A 20361-nucleotide genomic window follows, 5' to 3' on the forward strand; every position below is an offset into this window, starting at 1 on the left:
AGCTCATAGCTGCAAATTCAACACTAGCTAGAAAGTACACCTTACAGAGAACTTCCAAGTGACTGGGAACATGGGTCTCAGCAATCCTAAGAAAAGGGGTGCCCACAATTACTTGCACATCTAGGTTATCCAGGCGCAAATCAGAGTGGGAAGAAAGATTTGCAGTTCAGCATATTGTTATAGTTGACGTTCGATCATCACAAATAAAAGGATTTCTTCCATTGTTGTTTGCAGTGTTGTTGTAGCTGTACTGGTCCCAGGATATTAGAGACACAAAGTGGATGAGATCAAATCTTTTCTTGGACCAACTTCTGTTGGTGAAAGAGACAAGAGCTCTGTATAAGCTCAAAAGCTTGTCTCTTGCACCAACAAAAGTTGGTTCAAGACATTACCTCGCCCACGTTGTCTCACAAATAAAAGGTTGCTACCTTTGAGAATGGGGACAATGTAATTTGAGAACTTTTCTGTTTGACTGCAGGAAGAAACCCTGTCTTCTTCTATCCAGTGCACCTCACCTACCTGCCATTTCATCATGGGAATACCTTTTATACCCCCTGCCCCCCTCACACATTGTGCCCTCTGAGCTGGGAAATGCCTGTTGTTCTTGGCCAACAGCTTTACCCCGGGACTAAGAATACCAACCAGTTTTATTTATAACACCCAGGTTTTGTTGTACCAGTGAGCAAAGGCTCTCAGTGCACTTGACATATTAGGGACATGAACGACTTACCCCTGAACCATTCAACAGCTAGTGCTTCTCCCTACCTCAAACATGCCCCATACCACTTCTGGAGTGCGGTACCTGTATTAGCGCCTGTCAGACTTTGTAGCCTAGTCCATAATTCCTTGCATCATCAGCTAATCGTTTAGAAAAACTTTTGGAAAGTCTGTCAAATTTTGCACCATTTTCCATCAAAAAAAATTTGGAAAATAAAGGTTAGAATTTGTGGGATATTTTTAAGCATAATTCATTACTGATTGTTTGACACACACTTTTTTTTTTTTTTATAGTTATAATTATACCCAAGCGTGCGTATTTTCCCCACCAGCTCTCGGACAGGTCAGAAATGTTGAATCTTTAACAAAAGTTCTTTTCCTCCAACTGTCTGTCAAATGTTTGTGTTACTTAGGTGTTGAAAAATAACATTTTGAACCGTGTGAATATCACTTCCCTTTTCCATTAACCAGGTTTCGCTTTCTCCTCGTGTCTGAGGTCAGAAATCTATTAAGGTATCTACTGATCCATAGATTGTTCCAGGGGAAACAGAGTTGACAAGATCTACCACTGCTACTGTAAAAGACAAACAGAAAGGAGAACATGCAGGCCCTTTTGGACACCAAGCTACACACTGGTTTTTGTACTGATTCAGTGATGTTGCTCATTTGTTACCGAAATAGTTAAATTGGAACAGCCCCCTTGTGCGGACACAGTTATACTGATATAAAGGTGCTAATATTGATGTAGCTTATTTCCATAATATAATGGTATAGCTTACATCCTATAAATGTGTCCAAACTAGGGGGCTTTACTGGTTTCCAAATCTATTTGCTAAAGGATATAGTTATAGTGGTACAAAAGGCCATACAGACCAGCCTTCAGGCGAAGAGCACTGCATTAGTTCACATTGCAGAGAATGTCTTCACAATTATGAGGGACAGAAGCCTTTTATTCTTAAAAGAACGATTTTATTTATCCAGGAGTTCTGGATGGTCACGCTGCTCACAAGTGGCAAAGCCACAGCTAAGCCATGCAGGTCATCTCAAATGATTCACACTCAGAGGTGGTGATTTCAAAAGCACATAAGTGACTCAGGAGCACAAGACCCTTCAAAAGGCAAAATTTATCACATCACCATGGAATTGTTACGTACCACACTAAAAAGAGGTTTTGCAGATACATTTGAGAGACTTTAAGCCTTATGTCCCCAGTCCTGCAAATATTTACATATGATTAACTTTAAGCATGTGAATAGTCCTAAGGGGACTACTCACATACTTAACTTTAAGCCTGGTACTATTTTTATATCCTTCCACCTGTAACAGGCCAGGTTCCCTTAGCACCATGAGTCCCACTGTGAAGACCTCAAAGGAAGAGAAAAACATAATTAATACATTCTAGAAACCTCTAAAAGTGGCGTAAAACAGCTTCCCTAGACATAATAATTAGGCTTGGAAGGATTTGATTTTTATTGATAAATGTTGGTAAATGTTTATTTTACCCCCCACATCCCAACGAAAACATATTTCCATCTATAATTACTGAAGTTTACCAATAGGCAAAATTAGTAAAATCCTGTTTGAGAACTTAGAGTTTGATTTAACAGATATTTACTTTGTATATTTTGACATGTGATGTTGATAAAGCTTTATAATTGTTAAAACGCAAATTAACTATTTGAATCTCAACATTTACTGTCATTAAATAATTATTTTCTAACCCTCCCTGAATTTCCTGCAATTGTGAAAATTTAAAATCAATAAAAATTTTAAAAAGGCTTAAAAATTAAACATCCTTAATTGTCAGAATTATAAAACATAAAAATCTAATTCTGGCAACCTATTAATAATGATGGGATTTTAATGCCCCTTCAGTTTCTAGCCCTCATGGATCACAAGATGCTAAACCTATACAAGAGTGAATATTTACCACTTCTGTGCCTTGGGCCAGTGTAATTTGGGGGAAGAGATCCTACCTTTCTGGGGAAGATGGTAATATTTGTATCCTGGATACTGCCTGGTTTAATAAATAAATACAGTGTGGCCTGACGTGGCGTGCTGTTGTCCATCATCTTTGGTTGCACACTGTGCTACATATTTTGCATTCTCCTGATTTTCATGAGCATCCAGGTGTCTCAGACTTTCCACTAACTAAGTTCTGCTGTAGGGGGAAATTAGCTACTCCACATGTTAGTCTTCTACCAGTTACATGAAATTATACAATCTTTCTATTATATATCGGCTTGGCACAATTAGATTCTGATGGACAATATCAATGTTTATTTTTAAGCATTTTAAAATTCGTATTGCTTTAAAGTTTCATAGTTGCGGAAAATGATGGGGGTAGTGGGGGTGGGGGAATCAGACAATAATTAAATAACAGCAGACATTGAGATTTAAAAAGTTGAAGTTTTATAACCCACTAACACAAATTGTCAACATTACATGTCAAAATATACCAAGTAAACATCCTTAAATCAAACGTAGTAAGTTCTCAAGCAACATTTTTCTTATTTTGCCTATCAGTAAATGTTGATTATTATAGATATATTTGCTCATCAGTTTCTGTGTACGGTGAAATCAACATTTACTGATAAAAATTTAAGCCTTCTGCTCCCCAGTAAATATGCTCAGATTCATCTGATGCACTATTAATAGAGATGAGTGAATAATTCAGACTTATTCAGTGAGGTCTGTCTCTCTCTGTGGCATTTGCCTGGGACACAGCATTTGGAAGAGTGCTGTTCAAATGAAATTAGCCATTCTGCAGCCTACTTGGCTGATTGTTCTAAGAAATCAGAAGCCTATTGCTAAATTGTGCAGCCATATTTATTCCTAAGCAGAACAGGCAGCAGCTGTATCCTTCCCCACCTCTGGGCCAGGTCTACACTAAAAAGTTCGATCAACCCAGCTATGTTGCTCAGGGATGTCAAAAAGCCACACCTCTGAGAGATACAGTTAAGCCGATCTAACTAAGTGTAGACAGTGCTAGGTCAATAGAATTCTGCTGACCTTGGTACCACCTCTCGGGGAGAGGTAGATTACCTACAGCAACGGAAGAACTCCTCCCATTGCCATAGCAAGCATCTACACTGAAGCGCTACAGCTGCAGGATTCTTAGTGACAACAGAGCCTTAGAGGTTACAGCATGCTCCCGATGTGTCTAGCCAGCTTTGCTGGCTGGTGCTGCAGTGGAGGCTGGAGGAAGAGGACTGCCTCCTCCATGCTCTCTTTGGTCTGGCAAACACCTGCAGCGGCATTGTGAGAGAATGGTCAAAGGGATGACAACTGTCTCTTGCTCCTGCCCTTCCCCATCTTTTGTGCATCTCTGCAAGGATCAGCCACGAACTGGCCCCTGAGGGTTTCCTTATTGCTAGAAAGGCACAATACCTGGAAATCAGGCTTTATCTCGTTATTTGCTTTGGGGTATAAGTCAAAGAATTACCAAACGGGCAGCAAATTACTTCAATTCATCAAATAGTCAATTAGCTGGAATACTGAATGTGCCTGCCCACAGGGCTTTCAGTGTCTCTCCCCACTGCCAGGTTACTTCCACCAGGTTCCTCTTCCATCCCTCCACGATGCTTTTATGTCTGGGGGGGAGGAGGGGAGGAGAGGGCAGGAGAACAGCCCACGTACACTGAGCAGGATCAGGCTGCAGTCACCACCACAGGAGCATCTGGGTGGCAAATGAGAAGCAAGAGCCGTTACAATTTCCCTCTGCAGATGGCATCAGAATAATCTGCTGGGGGGCGCAGGGGTGAGAGGTGGCGAGGAACAAGTGAGAGGGGAAAAGAGAGAATGATACATAGGAATGGAGAGACAGAGCAGAGGTGTCGCTAGTCACAGCCTGCTCTGCTCTGGTCCAGGCTACCCTTGCTGGAGAATGGAGGGTGTCACTCATATACAGGCTTCCTCTGTGTCTTAAATGCCTGAGAAATGACGCAGAGGCATTGTCAGTTAACTGCTCCACAGAGCTCCCCACTTTGTAATAAACCCAGAACATACAGGGTTTGAACTGAAGTGGCAGCATTTATCTGCAGGGTTGTGATGATCAGATAGGGTGGCAGCTCCCAAACACAAGGTAAAATGTCCCCCTGGCCCATGTGAATCTGGTTGCTTGTCCATAGAGCAGCAGCCACTCTGTTTCAGTTTGCAAGCTCTATTTTTGAAGGTCCTTTTCTTCCCCAAAAGGATGGTGTGTGTGAGGTGCCCACTTATGGGATGGAGTTGGGACAGGACCCAGCCTTTGCCAAACAGCTTTCTCTGGGAGAGACGCTGGATCCTCTTGCTCATGTTGAACAAAAAGCTGCACTCTCCCTCTTAGCCTGTGTCGGATTAAAGCACCCCCACAGCCAGGGCCGGCTCCAGGCACCAGCCCACCAAGCTTGTGCTTGGGGCGGCACCTGGAGGGGGAGGTGCGGTGCGGCGGCTCCGGCCGCCGGGGAAAGCGGAGCCGCAGTGGGCTCGCCACCCTCCCCCCGGCGCTCTGGCCGCCGGGGAGAGCGGAGCCCCGGCCGGGCTCTCCGCCCTCCTCTCAGCGCTCTGGCCACCGGGGAGAGCAGAGCCCCGGCCGGCCTCACCGCCCTCCCCCCGGCGCTCTGGCCGCCGGGGAGAGCGGAGCCCCAGCCTGGCTCTCCGCCCTCCCCCCCGTGCTCCGGCCGGTCGGGGAGAGCGGCCCGCGGCCGGGCTCGGCGCCCTCCCCTGCCGCGCGGTGGGGGGGGGGGGGGGGGGGAGGCTTTTTTGCCCTGGGCCGCAAAAAGCCCAGAGCTGGCCCTGCCCACAGCCCCCGAGAATGCCTCCCATTCCCATCCGCATGCTCGCCCTAGATCAGGGGTTCTCAGAACAAATTATTTGGTGGCCTCAGAGTGCGGCCACCAACTCTTGCTGGTGGCCACTCTCACACTTTTTCCTAAAATACTTAATTAGCTTTAAGAAAAACAAACAAATATGCACATACACAACGTCCAAATCATTGTAATTTATTTATTGCTAGCTAGTAACTCTACTGCAAAAAGTGATATTAACCAACATAACCACATACAAGTATCACTTTTCACAGAAGACTTACCTAGCCCCAGGAAGTCTGGAGACAAATTAAGCCTGGATGGGGGATCGAGGGAGGCATCGGGGTCCGGAGCCTGAAGCCCCATGGCCGGAGCCCAAAGCCTTGCGGCCAGAACCTGCCTCCCCCGCCACCCCTGGGAAGGTGGGGAACTCACCGGCTGACAAACCCTTGCTGGAAACCCCAGCAACCAACACCAAGGCTGTTCATCCGGGAGCACCACAGAGGGGGAGGGGCCGCTGGTCCCCTCCACCCCCCGCAATCACAGCCCAGGAGGCTGTGGCCGCAAGAAAAGCCCATGGTGGCTGCATGTGGCCCATTTGAGAAACGCTGCCCTAGAGAATCTCACTGTAACAGCAAACCTCTGCCTACCAGACAGAGCTCCTGCTGTCCACAGGGGGGTGATACCGAGTGAGTGCTCAGCTTTCCCACAGCGATCTGTCTGGCACTGTCTGCTCCAACTCAGAACACAAATCATTACGGTTAAGTCAGGAATTTGTCTCAGTGCAGAATGGAAGCTCCTGGGCAGGGTCCAGGTAATGCCACGGGCACATACTTCGTGGGACAAGGAGGAGCCAGAAATAAAAATGCAACATCCAGGGAATCCAGCAGGAAGGGGCAAGTTTTGAGGTCTAAAAAGCATTTTCATATTACAGTGAAAGTGGCGTCATTCCCTTTAACTCTCTCTTCCTCCTTGATTATAGCACGTAGGACACTCTAGAGATGCCCATTCCATCTGCGCTTCCCCCTCCCCCCCCCACTCCAGGTCCCACCCACTCTGGGCTTACCTGAGGGGTATCCGGATAGCAATGATTCTGTCAATAGCAATAGCCAGGAGACTGAAGATGGAACTCTGAGTCAAAACCAGGACGAAGCAGGCGATGAAGAGGCAGCCATAGAAGAAGGCACAGAAGCCAGTACTGATGGTGATGGCAAAGGGGATCGCCAGCACGCCCACGGCAATGTCGGCTGCAGCCAGGGACACCACAAAGTAGTTGGTGACGTTTTGCAGGTTGCTGTTCAGATAGACTGCCCAGCAGACCAGGACATTCCCCAAGATGGCCAGCACTGCAATGACCAGTTCCAGGATGATGTAAATTACATCCGAGAGGAAGTTTTCATTCCCATATACTAGCATGGTGAGGTTGACCAGGCCAATGCAAGAAGGTGCCAGAGAAGCTCAGTGTCCATATCTGCAGTGCTGCAAACAGCCACCGAGGCACCTCAAAATGGTCTGGGTTCTGAAGGGTACTCAGCTGCCAGCTGTTGGCCGGAGGCTTATCTTGCCCCCTTTTCCCTTCAGCTGATTTAGCTGTCTACTACAGAGGGCACAGACAGACGGAGTATAGGGTTTGCCAGCTTTAGCAGATAGGATAAACCTTGCAGATTCTCAGTGGGTTCACCATAATGCAGAAGCACATTTGTGGTCCACTGAGTTCAGACAGATACGATCCCAGGAAAAACCTCATGTAGACGAACCTTCACCCTCCAGATCAGAAAGCCCTGCAGATGTTGAGTGTTTGAAATGTACTGCCTGGTATAGTCATGTGTGGTGAGGATCTTGGGTTTCCTGTTGACAATCACAGTTCTCTTCACTATTTCCTGCCACCTCTCAGGAACATCATCATCTTCTCCCTTTTTCCCTTTTGCTGAACGCTCTAGGACTCAGGGAATCTTCTCGTCAGCTGTTGCAAACATCCAAATTCTCCACTTGTTTCCCTAAAAAACACAACAAAAATAACCATGCTAAGTAATCAGCTCCAGTGACGAGATGGGAAAAGCAAAATCTCATTCAAGTGACACATCCAAGTGATGTTAGTAATAAAACAGACAAACATGAACATCACAGGCAAAAAAAGCTGATATTTTGTCCCCCTCCAAAGCTGCCTGGTTGAAGTCAATATTGCACAGCGATGATGCGAAACACAAGGGCTGTTTTGTTTCTGAGGCTACCAACGGAGCTGACAATTCAGCAGCTGCTTGATAGTTTGCCATGAAACATGAGAGCCCAGCGAATTATGCCTTAGACAGCTTTCTGCCTGGATCGGAAAAAGGTGGAGACTTTTACACACATGCACCTGCCTCCAGGCTATCACACATACATGACGTGTTACCTGCGCTAACACACGCGTGTACTTTATGATTACATAAATGCTGCATGCACTTGCACAGGAATAACACCACGTGATCACATACAAACTACTCAGTCTAATGTAAGGATGCTTACATTGTTTGCATAGGTAGCAGTTCTGACATTTCCTTGGAGTGCAGGGGAAATTCCAAAACACGACTGACAACACAAGAAATACTCCCCAGAGAACTCAGAGTGTAACATCCTTCAGTACTTTCCTACCCAGAAGAGACAGACACACACACTGCTCCAAGGACCCACGCACAGTGCAGACTCCCATCCTCTCACAGACTCACACCCTTGCCTACGCACACAATCCCTGACACTATAAGCAAACATGTAATTCCTAGCTCTGCTATAGCGTTTTTCATTCATAGGTCTCAAAGCACTTTACAAAGGAGGTCAGTATCAGAATGATGGCCACACAACCAGTGATACACACATACTTATGCAGACATACAATCATGGGTATACACACACTCCCCCTGCACAAAGGTACATGCACAGATGCTCACATAGTATTACACCCACCCACCCCTGCAAAAAGCGGCAAGCGGGGCCCCAAGAACACACATTCCCATGCACGGAGAAGCTCTTAATGCCATACACACAAACACATGAACTTGTATTCCTGGACACACCCACACTGTCCGCACGAGTCAGATACATGCACAGCACTTACCGCCGCTCCCATCACACCCTCTCTTGTGCAGAGACATACACACATTTGCACCCAGACAGAAACTCCAAAGTGTCACGATCAAGAATGACGCTTGCTGAGCTTAGTTTAAGGCTCTGGTCCTTCGCAGTCCATCACAAGTGACTACAGGATGCCATGCTTTGGCTCCTCTGTAGTGAGTTTTAAGCCTCATTTACTGCAAAAGATTGCCGGTGTTTTGTCCTTTGTTTAAGGGAAGAGTACAGTTATGACAAACGAACACAAGTAGGGATGGGAAAGAAAGGGGCCTTGGTGTCAGTTGCTAAATCACCACCGGGTTCAGTTTCAGAAATGCAGATAAGCCTCCCAAAATGAATGTTTTGGTGCTATAACAACAGATGACCCTGAACAGTCGGTTTTCACATCTTCACAAAAGATAGACTGATCTGACGTCGGAAACAGAATTTCTCAAAATAAAATAAAGGAGTAAAGATAGTGAAAATGCAATGAACTTGTGATTCACATCTCATCTCAGGGAGATAAGCGAATCTTGCACCTTTCATTGGTTTAGATCCCTATTGCTAATGCTGTGTTTGAAAGGAGAGGGAGTGGTTCTTTTGGATTTAGAAGTGCTAAAACTGTTCCTTTTCATCAACTCCTGATATCCCCTTTTGTTTTATATGTATATTTTGGGGAAGTCAATAGGGGAAATGAACTTGCAATGTAGCCGGTAAGGGGCAGATAAGGATCTTCCGTTTTACCAATAGTACCTTGAGGAGGGACAGTCTCTATTATCTTTCTCTATCCAGTCCCTCCAAAAGCTCTTCTCTCCACCGTATGTCAATAAAGTTAAAAGTATAGCCCTGTTTTACCTCTCCAAATGTCATTAATTATCCATTTCAAATCCTGCCTGAAACACACTGAAGGGCCCACTTGCCAAAATGCATTCTATCCTGAAATCCAGCCCCGGGTAATAGAGTTAACAGCAGATGAGCAGAAAGAAAGAGACAGAGATGCAGGGAAAAGGGCAGAAAAGTGAGATGACAGGAGACAGAGAAAGAGAAGCAGAGATGACAGAGTGAAAAAGAATAGAAGAAAAATGGGGAAACGAGTGGCAACTTTAGGGATAGGAAAAAATTGCTCCAAGAGTTATGATGTGTGTGTCTATTGGAAGTCCCATGCTATGAAAAGGTTAGTCATTTGACTTGAACGGTCCCAGCTAGAGCTCACAAATGAGGGCTTTGAAGTGGGGAAGGGGACATCAAATTAGTTCACATCTCTCCAAGAATGCAAAACACAAATCCTGAGTATGACTAATCCGTTGAGCTTTGTAGGCCTTTTTTTACAAACGATGTGAGGCTTCCTAACTTACATTCATATCGCCAGACACATAAAATTAATGAAACTCAAACTTAAGTACCAACTCTCTGCTAAATAAACACTTAGTGAAATTTAACAACTGCATATGGAGTATCTCAGCCAAAACCTTTGACCCATAAAAAAGCCAACTTTAAAAAGAAAAGATCTATCACATCAAGCTACGACAGCTATAAAAACAGCGGTGCTGGAAAAGAACTAGCCTTTGAAGTAATCAAGTTAAACAGGATGCAGAGACAATAAAACTGCCATTTACCTCTTACATAGCGCATTACATCAGTAGAACTCAAAGCACTTTACAAAGGAGGTCACTAACATTCCCATTTTACAGAAGGGGAAACAGGATCAATGGGATATCTTTTCCCAAATCATCACTTCCTTGTGTAGGCTGATGAACCCATCTTAATCCTAATTGTGCTTTATTTAACTTGACCACTTCACCAGCTAATCTTTGTCCAACATGGCTATCTTTAATCAGATTAGGCAGGAGATAGATAGCAAGGTTTTATTGGATTTCCCTGATGCTCATCATTCCAGATAAGTCCCCCCTAGTTCAAATCCATGCAGGGAGAGATGGAATTTTCTGCAGTTGAGCACATCCTCTTGGAAAAAGATGCTGTAATTTTAAATTTAATGACTGTCTTTAATTGTCTTATGTCACGAGAGTGCTTGTACATTCTACTTCACCCAGTTGCATCACTGACTGATTTCCTTTTTATAAATTAGTCTCTGGAGGCTTTGAATTTGGCTCATGCCTAGTTCTCTGGTTCTGTTTGCACGTTGCAGTCTTATTTTTCCATCATAATCTTCTCTGTTCACCTCAGTGTTCTGTTCAGAAGGAGGACAACTGGTTCTTATATTCTGCTACACTCTGCTTTTTCATGGGATGGAAAGCATTAGACCTGGGTAGAGTTGATATATCTCAGAAGACAAATGACTGGAGGTGAGCAAACATTCCAGCCATGACATGCCAGCATTGCATCTCCTTCAGCACCAATGTTTCTGTGGTAGGTAGCAACTGGCATTAGATACAGTGTTTGAATTTACAACATTCCAGCATCATGACTGCCACAAGCTCACTGGGTACAATGGGCTCTGAGGTGCAAGTGCCATATACTGATTCATTTCCCATCTCCTTCATTTTCCATGTGATGGGGCAGGATTTACCTTCAGCCCGCCGGCAGCCAGACTCTTTGACAGCAGAAATATTTGAAGCTTGCTTTAGTTCCAAAATTAGTTTGCAAACCAGGCCCCAGTTTGTTCAGTTCATATTGCTAGACTTTACTGAGCAGGAATGAAAATATAGACATAAAGGGGAAGACATATATTTTGCGGGTACTGATTTCTCTGAGGAGCATATATTCCATGTATGACAACAGTCCAGCAGCCAGCACTGATGAGATTAATTTACTCACTGCTTTACTTACGAAGGTATTGGGGGTGGGATATTTAACATTTCAGTTAGGTCCTCAAGGGATCAACATTGTGAACTTCTTGTGAATTGGGAAAAATAACCGGTACCATGCAGCCTGCTGGACAGCGACAATTAATATTGCTTCTCAAACTCATGTCTTGTTCTGTTAATTGGATTAATCCCTCCTTGTTACCCTGGGCTATGTTCTGCCTTTCTCCCATTATTAAATAAACCTTTCTTGCCGCTCACAAACCCCCCAAGCTGCTCCCTGGTTCATTTTTCATGACTTGGAACACTCTGTTCTAGCTCCGATTTCAGCCCCAATGAGAATCTGTCTCTTGAAAACTGAATAAAGAATCTGAACAGCATGTTCCAATGAAACTGTTCACATCTGGAGGCAGAACAAGCTTTTGTTTTGAGTTCTTCCAATTGACTTTGGATTGAGGTAGTGCCATTGCAGTCTCCTGAGCTGCTGGGGGTTTTTATCTGGAGCGAATGCTCAGATAGTGTTGATTCAAACATTCCGCAGACAAATTCCTTTCCTGCCATTGCCCCCTTGAGGCTCAGTTTAGACCTCTTGCTTTTGGATACACATGCCTGCATTATGCATCATCATGCTGGTGATGAGTGGACTTGTTCTTCTCACGACCCAGCCTCCTTATTCGATGAACATTTTATTTCCAGCTGTGGAGTAACAGGTTTGACCATATTCACAATTTTTAATTTGGTAGCCAATCTCAGGGGCATTAGCAATATCCCACAGGGTGCCGGATTTCTCGGACAGTGTCTGATCCTCCAGCCATCAGAATGTGACCCCTCCCTGGGAGCCAAAAATCTTCAAATCCATTGCCTTTGTAGCCAGAGTGCAGGGCCAAGCAGCTAGAGGCAGTGCATGAAATGGCCAGGTAAAGGTACATGCTGCAATGAATTTCAGCACAGGGGAACCTCCCTAGCAGTGTGATGCATCAGGGAATCATGCGAATTTCTAACATGCAGAAGCCGGAGCTATTGTGACCAAACACTGCGTGGATTGAGGTGGAAGAAAAAACAAAGCCAAGAACCTCTCTCAGCCCCTTATTGTTCCTTTAGTCCCCAAGCCCGTGTTGATAGGCTGAGGGCCCATCACACCCCAGCCTCCTCACAGCACTATCGATCCCACCTCCTTGCCTGGAGCCATTCTGGATTCTGACTGGTCCTTCCCCACTCCAGCCGGGTCTCAGGACCAGAATGGGTTTTCCCGGCCGGTTCCAGACCAGCGAAAATCAGTACTAGGGAAAGTGGGTCATGTCAAGGTAACATGGAAGGGAAGAGGTGGTGTCCCTACCAAGAAAGAGACAACCATAATTGGGACTCACTCCACAGACAACAATCTTGAGCTGGCCCCACGCCACCTCCTCCCCAGCACAGTGCCTCCTAGTGTATCTCTGGGAAATTACACAGTCCCAGGTGCCTAGTTTCCTAAGGGCAAAACCTAGGTCTTGTACAGGGTATTATTCCCAACTACCCTAACCCTGAAATTGAGCCAGCAGGTTGGTGCTGTTAATAAGCCATATGTTTCCTGCTTTCGGAACTCAGAAAGGAAACTTTTAGCCACTTGGGAACATTCTCCTCCCTTTGAAGATGCTTTAACTTAGGGGAAGTTTCCATATCTTTAAAATCTATTGAAATGTCGAAGACACATTGCCTCATGCCATATATTTAGAGGATCATCTATCACACAAATTAACCATTGTCCATTCTTTACCTATAGCTGAGAAACATTTTAGGCAACAAATGTACTGAAAAATCTGGGTTTTGTTCCTTGTGAATTGCTTTTAAATGCTGCTCGCCAGTTTGTTTCCTGCACTTAGATACCAAGGTTTTAGATGCCTTATTTACAATTGTTTCACAAGTTCCCCATCTACCTCATGTCACGCTGCAATGGCCGGGGCGTGGTTGAGAACCGGTTTCTCTACATCCTGGCTAACGGATGAAGAGGTGGCTGGGATGCGCAGGCAGGAGGAAGAGTTGCTCTATCTTAGCAGGATGTGGCTCTTCTGGTTTCCTTATTGGCTTTTTATTGGTTATATTTTTAATTGATCTTTTAGTCATCTGCTTCCAGTAATAAGAGGAAATTAAATATTAACAATAGACTGTTTCCCTTGTGACTTTTCGTCATTAACGAAGGATGAAAATAAAACAAAGCAGGCAAGAATACCACAGCATGTTACGAGCCTGATTTTCAGGTGCTCTGAGCACCTGCAGCTCCCATAACCTTCAACTGGAGCAAGGGTGCTTGGTCTCCTTGAAAATGTAGTCCTAGACAAGTATAACAAAGATTGAGCTATCTATCTACACACAGTATGTGCGCTTATATAAATCCTGACCCCCCCACAGGGGATAGTCAACATCCCTGTTACAGACCTGGAGAGAACTTTTCCGCGTTCTTTTTATCCCAAAAATCTTTTAAGTCATCATCCTTCTGGCTGAGAAAAGTGTAGATAAGACACTCTTGTGAACCCATCAATGCTGTCCCATATTCAGCCAGATGAGGAGTAGTGTGTGGCACTCCCATGGCCGGGGCCTGCGCAGACTGTCTCTGCAACCTGGGGAAGAGGAGACTAAGATTTAGACTCCAACTTGGGTTTCCTGAGGCTTGGCAGTATGAAGCACACATGCCCAGGCTACTATCTCATCGATGAATGAAGTCCTTCTTCAATGAAGCAATGTAGAAACCCCAAGCTGAACAACCAAGTTCATTTAAGGGCTCCACCAAACCCTCCATTGTTTCACTTTGTATTCGGAACAAAGATGGTTTCAGCCATTTCTAAGACCGAGCCAGTCCATTCTGCTCTCCCCCAGGGCAATGGCAGCCTGTCCCTGCATTCCAACCCAACTCCTCTGTTCTACCTGGTTGACGGGGGCAAAGAGACACCCCCCTCTTTAGAAGGTTGTGCTGCACCCAACCCCAGCCCATCCTGACTTCATTTACTATCAATAACTTTAGCAACTATCCATAACTAATAAAATAATAATTAAGCCCTGCCCCACTGGCCTATATACTGTTCCTCCCTCCTCTATTTATAGATTCATAGACTCTAAAGCCAGAAGGGACCATCATGATCATCTAGTCTGACCTCCTGCACATGGCAGGCCACAGAACCTCACCCACCCATTCCTGTAATAGACCCAGAACCTCTGGCTGAGTTGCTGAAGTTCTCAAATAATGTTTTAAAGTCTTCAAGTTACAGAGAATCCACCACTGACACTAGTTCAAACCTGCAAGTGACCTGTGCCCCATGCTGGAGAGGAAGGCAAAAACCCTCCAGGGTCTCTCTGCTCTACTTACCTCTAAAGTGAAAATCACAATTTAAGGCAGGTGGGGGGGATATACCATCTCAGGTACCAACCTGAAAGCAAAGCCCATGATGCAGGATGGACCTGGTGCTAGTGGTAGCCCATTGGGGGCCTTCAGCAGAAATATTTTTGGGACCCCCAACACATACCTATAATTAATGGCGGTCCCCTTGAGCTACTTAGGGCCCTAAGCAATTGTTTAGTCTGCTTATGCCTAGCATCGGCTCTGGATGGACCAGCCAACAAGAACGGTTAATCTGAAACCTTGTCTTGGGCTTGGTGCCCCAACCTCCAAGAGCTAGAAGTGGATCAATTTTTACTGCTGCACTGGAAGAGGGGTTGGAATGGAAAACACCTGACCATTATTTTCTAAGTGGATACTGTAAACATTAAACAAAAACAAAGAAGAAGAAACTTCCCCCACGACTCCTCCAACTGTAATGTGCACCAAACCAACCAGTGCCAGTAAAGGTACAGGAGGGACACAGCAGGCAACCGATCGCACCAAAGCTAGGTTAAAAAACAAACGCAAAGAAAAAGGCTCCTTGGTGTCCACTTTAGCCGAGTCTCAATAACTGCAGTAGACAGCAGGAACGCCGCACTGTCCTGCTCAGTAACATGAAGATCCTGGACTGAGCCCTTGGGTCAAGAGTAGACAAAATATTAATATTCATATAGTGTCAATTAAAAAAAAGCGAGTGGCTAGATTGTTGCACACAAGCGTAAGAAAGATGCTGAAGAGAATCCTAATGAAAACACAGAAAGAGAAGACTGGTTTAGAGAAAGTGCCCTGATCACTAACAAGTTATCTCCAACGGTGGTCAGAAGAACGTGTGGTCTCTTGTGGGAAGGTGCATGGCTGTTGATTGGACTCAATGCCAGTTCTGTTGGTCAGACTCCTCTTTTCCTATTACACCCAGTACACCAGTTGCAGACAGTTATGGCTCCACTCAGGAGTACTTAAGGAGCAAAGGAAAAGACCGGGTTTTAAGTAATTCATGAAGAACCAGGCCTTTCTGGAGCACTGTAGGAATTTGCTCAAAAAAAAAAAAAGTGCCATATTGTTGAAACACTTCTGTTCCAGTGTATTTTCAGGTGATGGAATTGACCTCTCTGTGGCTGTCCCCTCCTCTCTTTTTAGAATGCTCAGGGTATATATAATTCAGAGTGGGGTCTGCCATACTATTCATCTACCCACCCACATACTTTTTCTCAGTTTAATTTTAGTCCACTTGCTCTCCGAGCTCATCTCATCATTATGTCCTTCTGTACCTGAAGTGTCATCCATGAAGAATGCCCTCCAGCCTTGCAGAATCTCACTCATTTTCCTCCTTTGGAAAGCTTCTGGCATGGCAATAGAGCGATATCCTTCAGATGGCTATGAAAGTTCTCTGCTTGGCACAGTCAGGGTGGAAAGGAACATGTCAGAATCCAGTGCGGAAGATCCTGTTGCACCAGCTAAACTGAGATTGTTTCTTCCATTGTGGGGAGAATACACCTTTCCCCCCTTACTTCTTCACTGAGCTTTTTTAGGTCTATGCAGACTTGGATGTGCCCTCCTCCTACCCATGACGGGCACACTACTTTGCTAGGTCAGTAACATGCCCTATTGCACCATTCTCCTTGATTTGTCCTGCTCTTCCTTCAGTTGGGAAATGGGGACTGGCACCTTTCAGGCTAGACTGAGTACATGGAGCTTGGCCCCTCTCATCACATCCACCCTGTTATCTTTAAAGTGGACATTCTGGCTGAACACCGTACCTGCTTCCTCTGTGTGTTCCACCAGACCCATCTCAATGACTGTAGTTTGGTCTAGGAGGTTACTGGTGCTGGCTCAATTAATGTGTGTCAAACCCACTCTCCTTGGGCCTTGTAGAGTGAGGGTGGGCTTTCAGTTGACACAGCTAGGCTACTGAGCAATACTCTGGGCTGCTCCAACTTAGGGAGCATCTCCGTCAAAGTCTCTTTATAAACTGGTTTCACTCTGCCCTGGGATCAATGTGTAAATGTAACACTATTGAAGATTAGAAGCCCAAGCCTGCCCATGAATGTTAGCTTTGGACATGACTCCCAGGAAGTAGGCATCATTCACCACTGTTTGTACTATCACCCTAGGTTTTTTGCTTCCAGTGTCTTTTTCTCTTACATTTCTTTAATATGCATAATCCCTCCGGAGTTATCCCTTGTTACACCTGTAACATTTCTACCCCATGAACTCAGTGCAATTAAGAGTTTTTTTTTTTTTTTTTAAATGATGCTTCTATTCTCCCGCTGGGAATTTATTCTTCTGCTACTTGCACCACAATTCTATTAGTTTCTTGCTGGACAACACATTTTCACTAGCACAGTCTGCTGAGCCAGCTACACCATCTTTTCTAGAGAGAGCTGAGATGGGAATTTGAACAACACTTTTAGAAAAAAATCAAACTACTACAAAATCTCAAGTGTTCTTTACTAACTCCAAAGTGACAGTGCTCAGCCTGTGCATTCAGGGATCTAACAAAAATGTCCCTTCTTTCCCTGGGTCTCCATGCTCTTTGGTAAAATCATGCCTGCTTATGTATTACGTTCTGCTATGTTTACTAACTCCCTCCTTTGGATCTGCTCAGCCAGTAGACACTGATACTGCACTTTGGGGAGAGCATGTATTGCTAATTACATATGACTTCAAAAGTTTGGAAGCACCATGTTTTCCTGGCTAGCTTGCCCCTTCACAAATCACTTTATACAATTTTTTATTAGCACAAATTTCTTGTTAATTGTTTATGAGCTAAAATGTTTGTCTAAAGGAAGTGGAAAGGCAAAGAGGTCAGCAAGCACGGATTCCTTCTAACAGTGACTTCCAGAGAATGGTCCTTTGCTCCTCTAAATATTTTTCTTGCTTACAATAAAGACTATTTTTTTTTAAAAGTCTCCAACCCTTGATTTAAATAAATTCCCATCCATTTCTCAAATACGTGACCCAAGCCCAGTCCTTATTGTCAGCAAATAGGAAGTGAGAAGATATTCCTAAAACAGATTTCTAAGTGGGCTCTCAAGTACAAGGAGGTTTACAATGGAGATGGGTCCAAACCAACACCCCCAGGACCAGACACCCTAAAACTCTGGAGAAGATTGAATTCAGAAGTGTTGAGCCCACCTTGGTTGTACCAACCCCTGTAAATGGAAGGGGAAGCCAAACACAAATTATACAGTAAGGCTGTAGTATGAATGCACGGGAGAAGTCACTGGTCCCCTCAGGAGGATTAAGTATCTGCCCCTTCTCAGGGTAGTTAGGGAGAAACAGACAACAAAATGAACTATAGCAAAGGGACAATCCCATTAAGACCGCCTCAGTCCATAGACCCAAAGGATGCAATTTTACCTCATCTTCTAACAACTGCAACCATCCATTAAAAGTTGGTACTGCCCAGCCACCCCCAGAGTGGTTCCATCTTTGTACAGTTACATAACCTTTCCCAAGTTTCCCCTCAATCTTCCCTCTCGACCTGCGGTAGTTACCTTGGACCCCAGCTAGACAGGCAGCTGAAAAAGACAGTTACCTTTTCCGTAACTGGTGTTCTTCCAGATGTGTTGCTCATGTCTATTCCACAATAGGTGTGTGTGCTCGCCACGTGCACCGGTGCCAGAAGTTTTTCCCCTAGCAGTACCCATAGGGGAGTGCCCCAGCGACCTCCATGATGCGGTATAAGGGGCGCTGCACACTCCCCCCACCCTCAGTTCCTTCTTGCCAGACAACTCCGACTCAGAGGGGAAGGAGGGTGGGATGTGGAATAGACATGGGCAACACATCTCGAAGAACATCAGTTACAGAAAAGGTAACTGACTTTTCTTCTTCGAGTGATTGCTCATGTGTATTCCACAATAGGTGAGTCCAAGCTGTATCTGTTGGAGGTGGGTAGGAGTTCACAAATTCTCGGGACGGAGCACAGCCCTGCCGAACCCAGCATCATCCCTGGTCTGGGAGATGATCGCATAGTGCGAGGTGAATGTGTGAACTGAAGACCATTTGGAAGCCCTACAAATGTCCTGAATGGCGACATGGGCCAAAAAGGCAGCCGACGAGGCCTGCGCCCGAGTCAAGTGTGCCCTCACAATTGGTGGCGGAGGGATTCCCGTCAGGTCATAACAAGTACGGATGCACAAGGTGATCCAGTTGGAGAGCCACTGAGTGGAGATCAGCTGACCTTTCATGCGCTCAGCTGAGGCGATGAACAGTTGCGAGGATTTTCTAAACAGTTTAGTCCGCTCCAGGTAGAAAGCCAGAGCCTGTCTCACATCCAGCGTGCGTAGGCGGCGCTCCTCACTGGACGCATGGAAAAATGTCCTGACCCATGTGATAGGCGGAGACCACCTTCGGGAGGAATGAAGGGTGTGGGTGGAGCTGGACCTTATCTTTATGAAGCACTGTGTACGGGGGCTCGGAGGTCAGGGCCCTGAGCTCCGAGACCTGCCTAGCCGACGTGATCGCAACCAGGAAGGCTACCTTCCATGAGAGGTGTGACCAGGAGCACGTGGCTAGCTGCTCAAATGGGGCCCCCATGAGACGGGCCAACACCAGATTTAGGTCCCATTGTGGGACAGGGAGCCTAACATATGGGAAGATGTGATCTAACCCATTAAAGAATTGGCCAGTCCCCACCTCCCTCCTGCCCCACCTCCTGCTCGCACAGAGCCTTGTGCAAGGGGTCCCCCAGGAGGGATGGGGGCGGGGGGGTGGTTGGGCAGGAAGGAAATAAACTGGACGGTGTAGCCCCAGGAGATGGTGTTGAGGACCCCTTGGTCCGAGGGCAGCCGCAACCACTCCGGGAGGAAAGCACACAACCGATTGGAGAAGGGAAGCTTTATTGAGGGTGGATCCCTGATGAGAACTGGCAGGGCGCCCCCCGGCGTCCCGTCAAAACCGCCTTTTCCCCACTTGCTTGCCCTTGGAGGACCCAGGCCTGGGGGGCAGGCCGAGACTGCCTCTGCAGGCGCCTCTTATAGACCCGCAACTTCTTATAAGCGGTCTCATATTTTGACTGGGTGGCCTGAGCGGGAGTCTGCTGCGGCTTGAACTTAGGTTTAGCCGGAGCCGGAACATAGAGACCCAGAGTCTGGAGAGTCGTGCTGGAGTCTTTCAGGCCATGCAGCTTTGTATCCATTTGTTTCGCAAACAGAGCTTTGCCGTCAAACAGGAGGTCCTGCAGGGAGGTCTGCGCCTCGCTTGACAGCCCAGAGAGCAAGAGTCACAATGTCTTTTTCATGGACACCGCGGAGGCCATGGACCGCGCGACCGTGCCCGCTGCATCCGAAGCTGCCTGCAGGGTTGCCCTGGCAGCCGCTGTACCCCCCTCCACCAGCGCTTTGAACTCCTTCCTGTCACACTCCTGAAGGGAGTCCTCGAACTTGGGCAGAGAGCCCCACAGATTGAATTCATACTGGCCCAGGAGAGCCTGGTGGTTCGCCACCCGTAACTGGAAGCTCGAGGACGAATACATTTTTCTTCCAAAAGATTCCAGCCTCCTTGAATCTTTATTTTTAGGGGTGGGGGCTGGCTGGCCCTACCGTTCCCTGGGGTTGACTGACTTGACCACCAGGAAGTTAGGAGCAGGGTGGGTGTATAAGTATTCATGCCCCTTGGCAGGTACAAAATACTTACGTTCCACTCTCTTAGAGATGGG

The 20361-nt window shown here is 46.0% G+C and overlaps 1 protein-coding gene across 2 annotated transcripts in view; it reads right to left on the bottom strand.

Moving 5' to 3' along the window:
- Positions 1 to 20361, bottom strand: part of ADORA2A (adenosine A2a receptor) — a 37232-nt gene that overhangs the window by 4989 nt on the left and 11882 nt on the right. The window contains exons 2-3 of one of the 2 annotated variants that reach the window (XM_034791320.1): positions 13766 to 13947; positions 6571 to 7501 (exon numbers count right to left, since the gene is read on the bottom strand). In XM_034791320.1, the coding sequence (XP_034647211.1) occupies positions 6571 to 6920 (350 nt within the window). In that variant the 5' untranslated portion in view covers positions 6921 to 7501; positions 13766 to 13947. The remainder of the gene's footprint in view (positions 1 to 6570; positions 7502 to 13765; positions 13948 to 20361) is intronic. The other variant, XM_034791319.1, reaches the window with a different exon arrangement.

Source organism: Trachemys scripta, chromosome 15 (assembly GCF_013100865.1).
Source record: "Trachemys scripta elegans isolate TJP31775 chromosome 15, CAS_Tse_1.0, whole genome shotgun sequence".
Taxonomy (NCBI): domain Eukaryota; kingdom Metazoa; phylum Chordata; order Testudines; family Emydidae; genus Trachemys; species Trachemys scripta.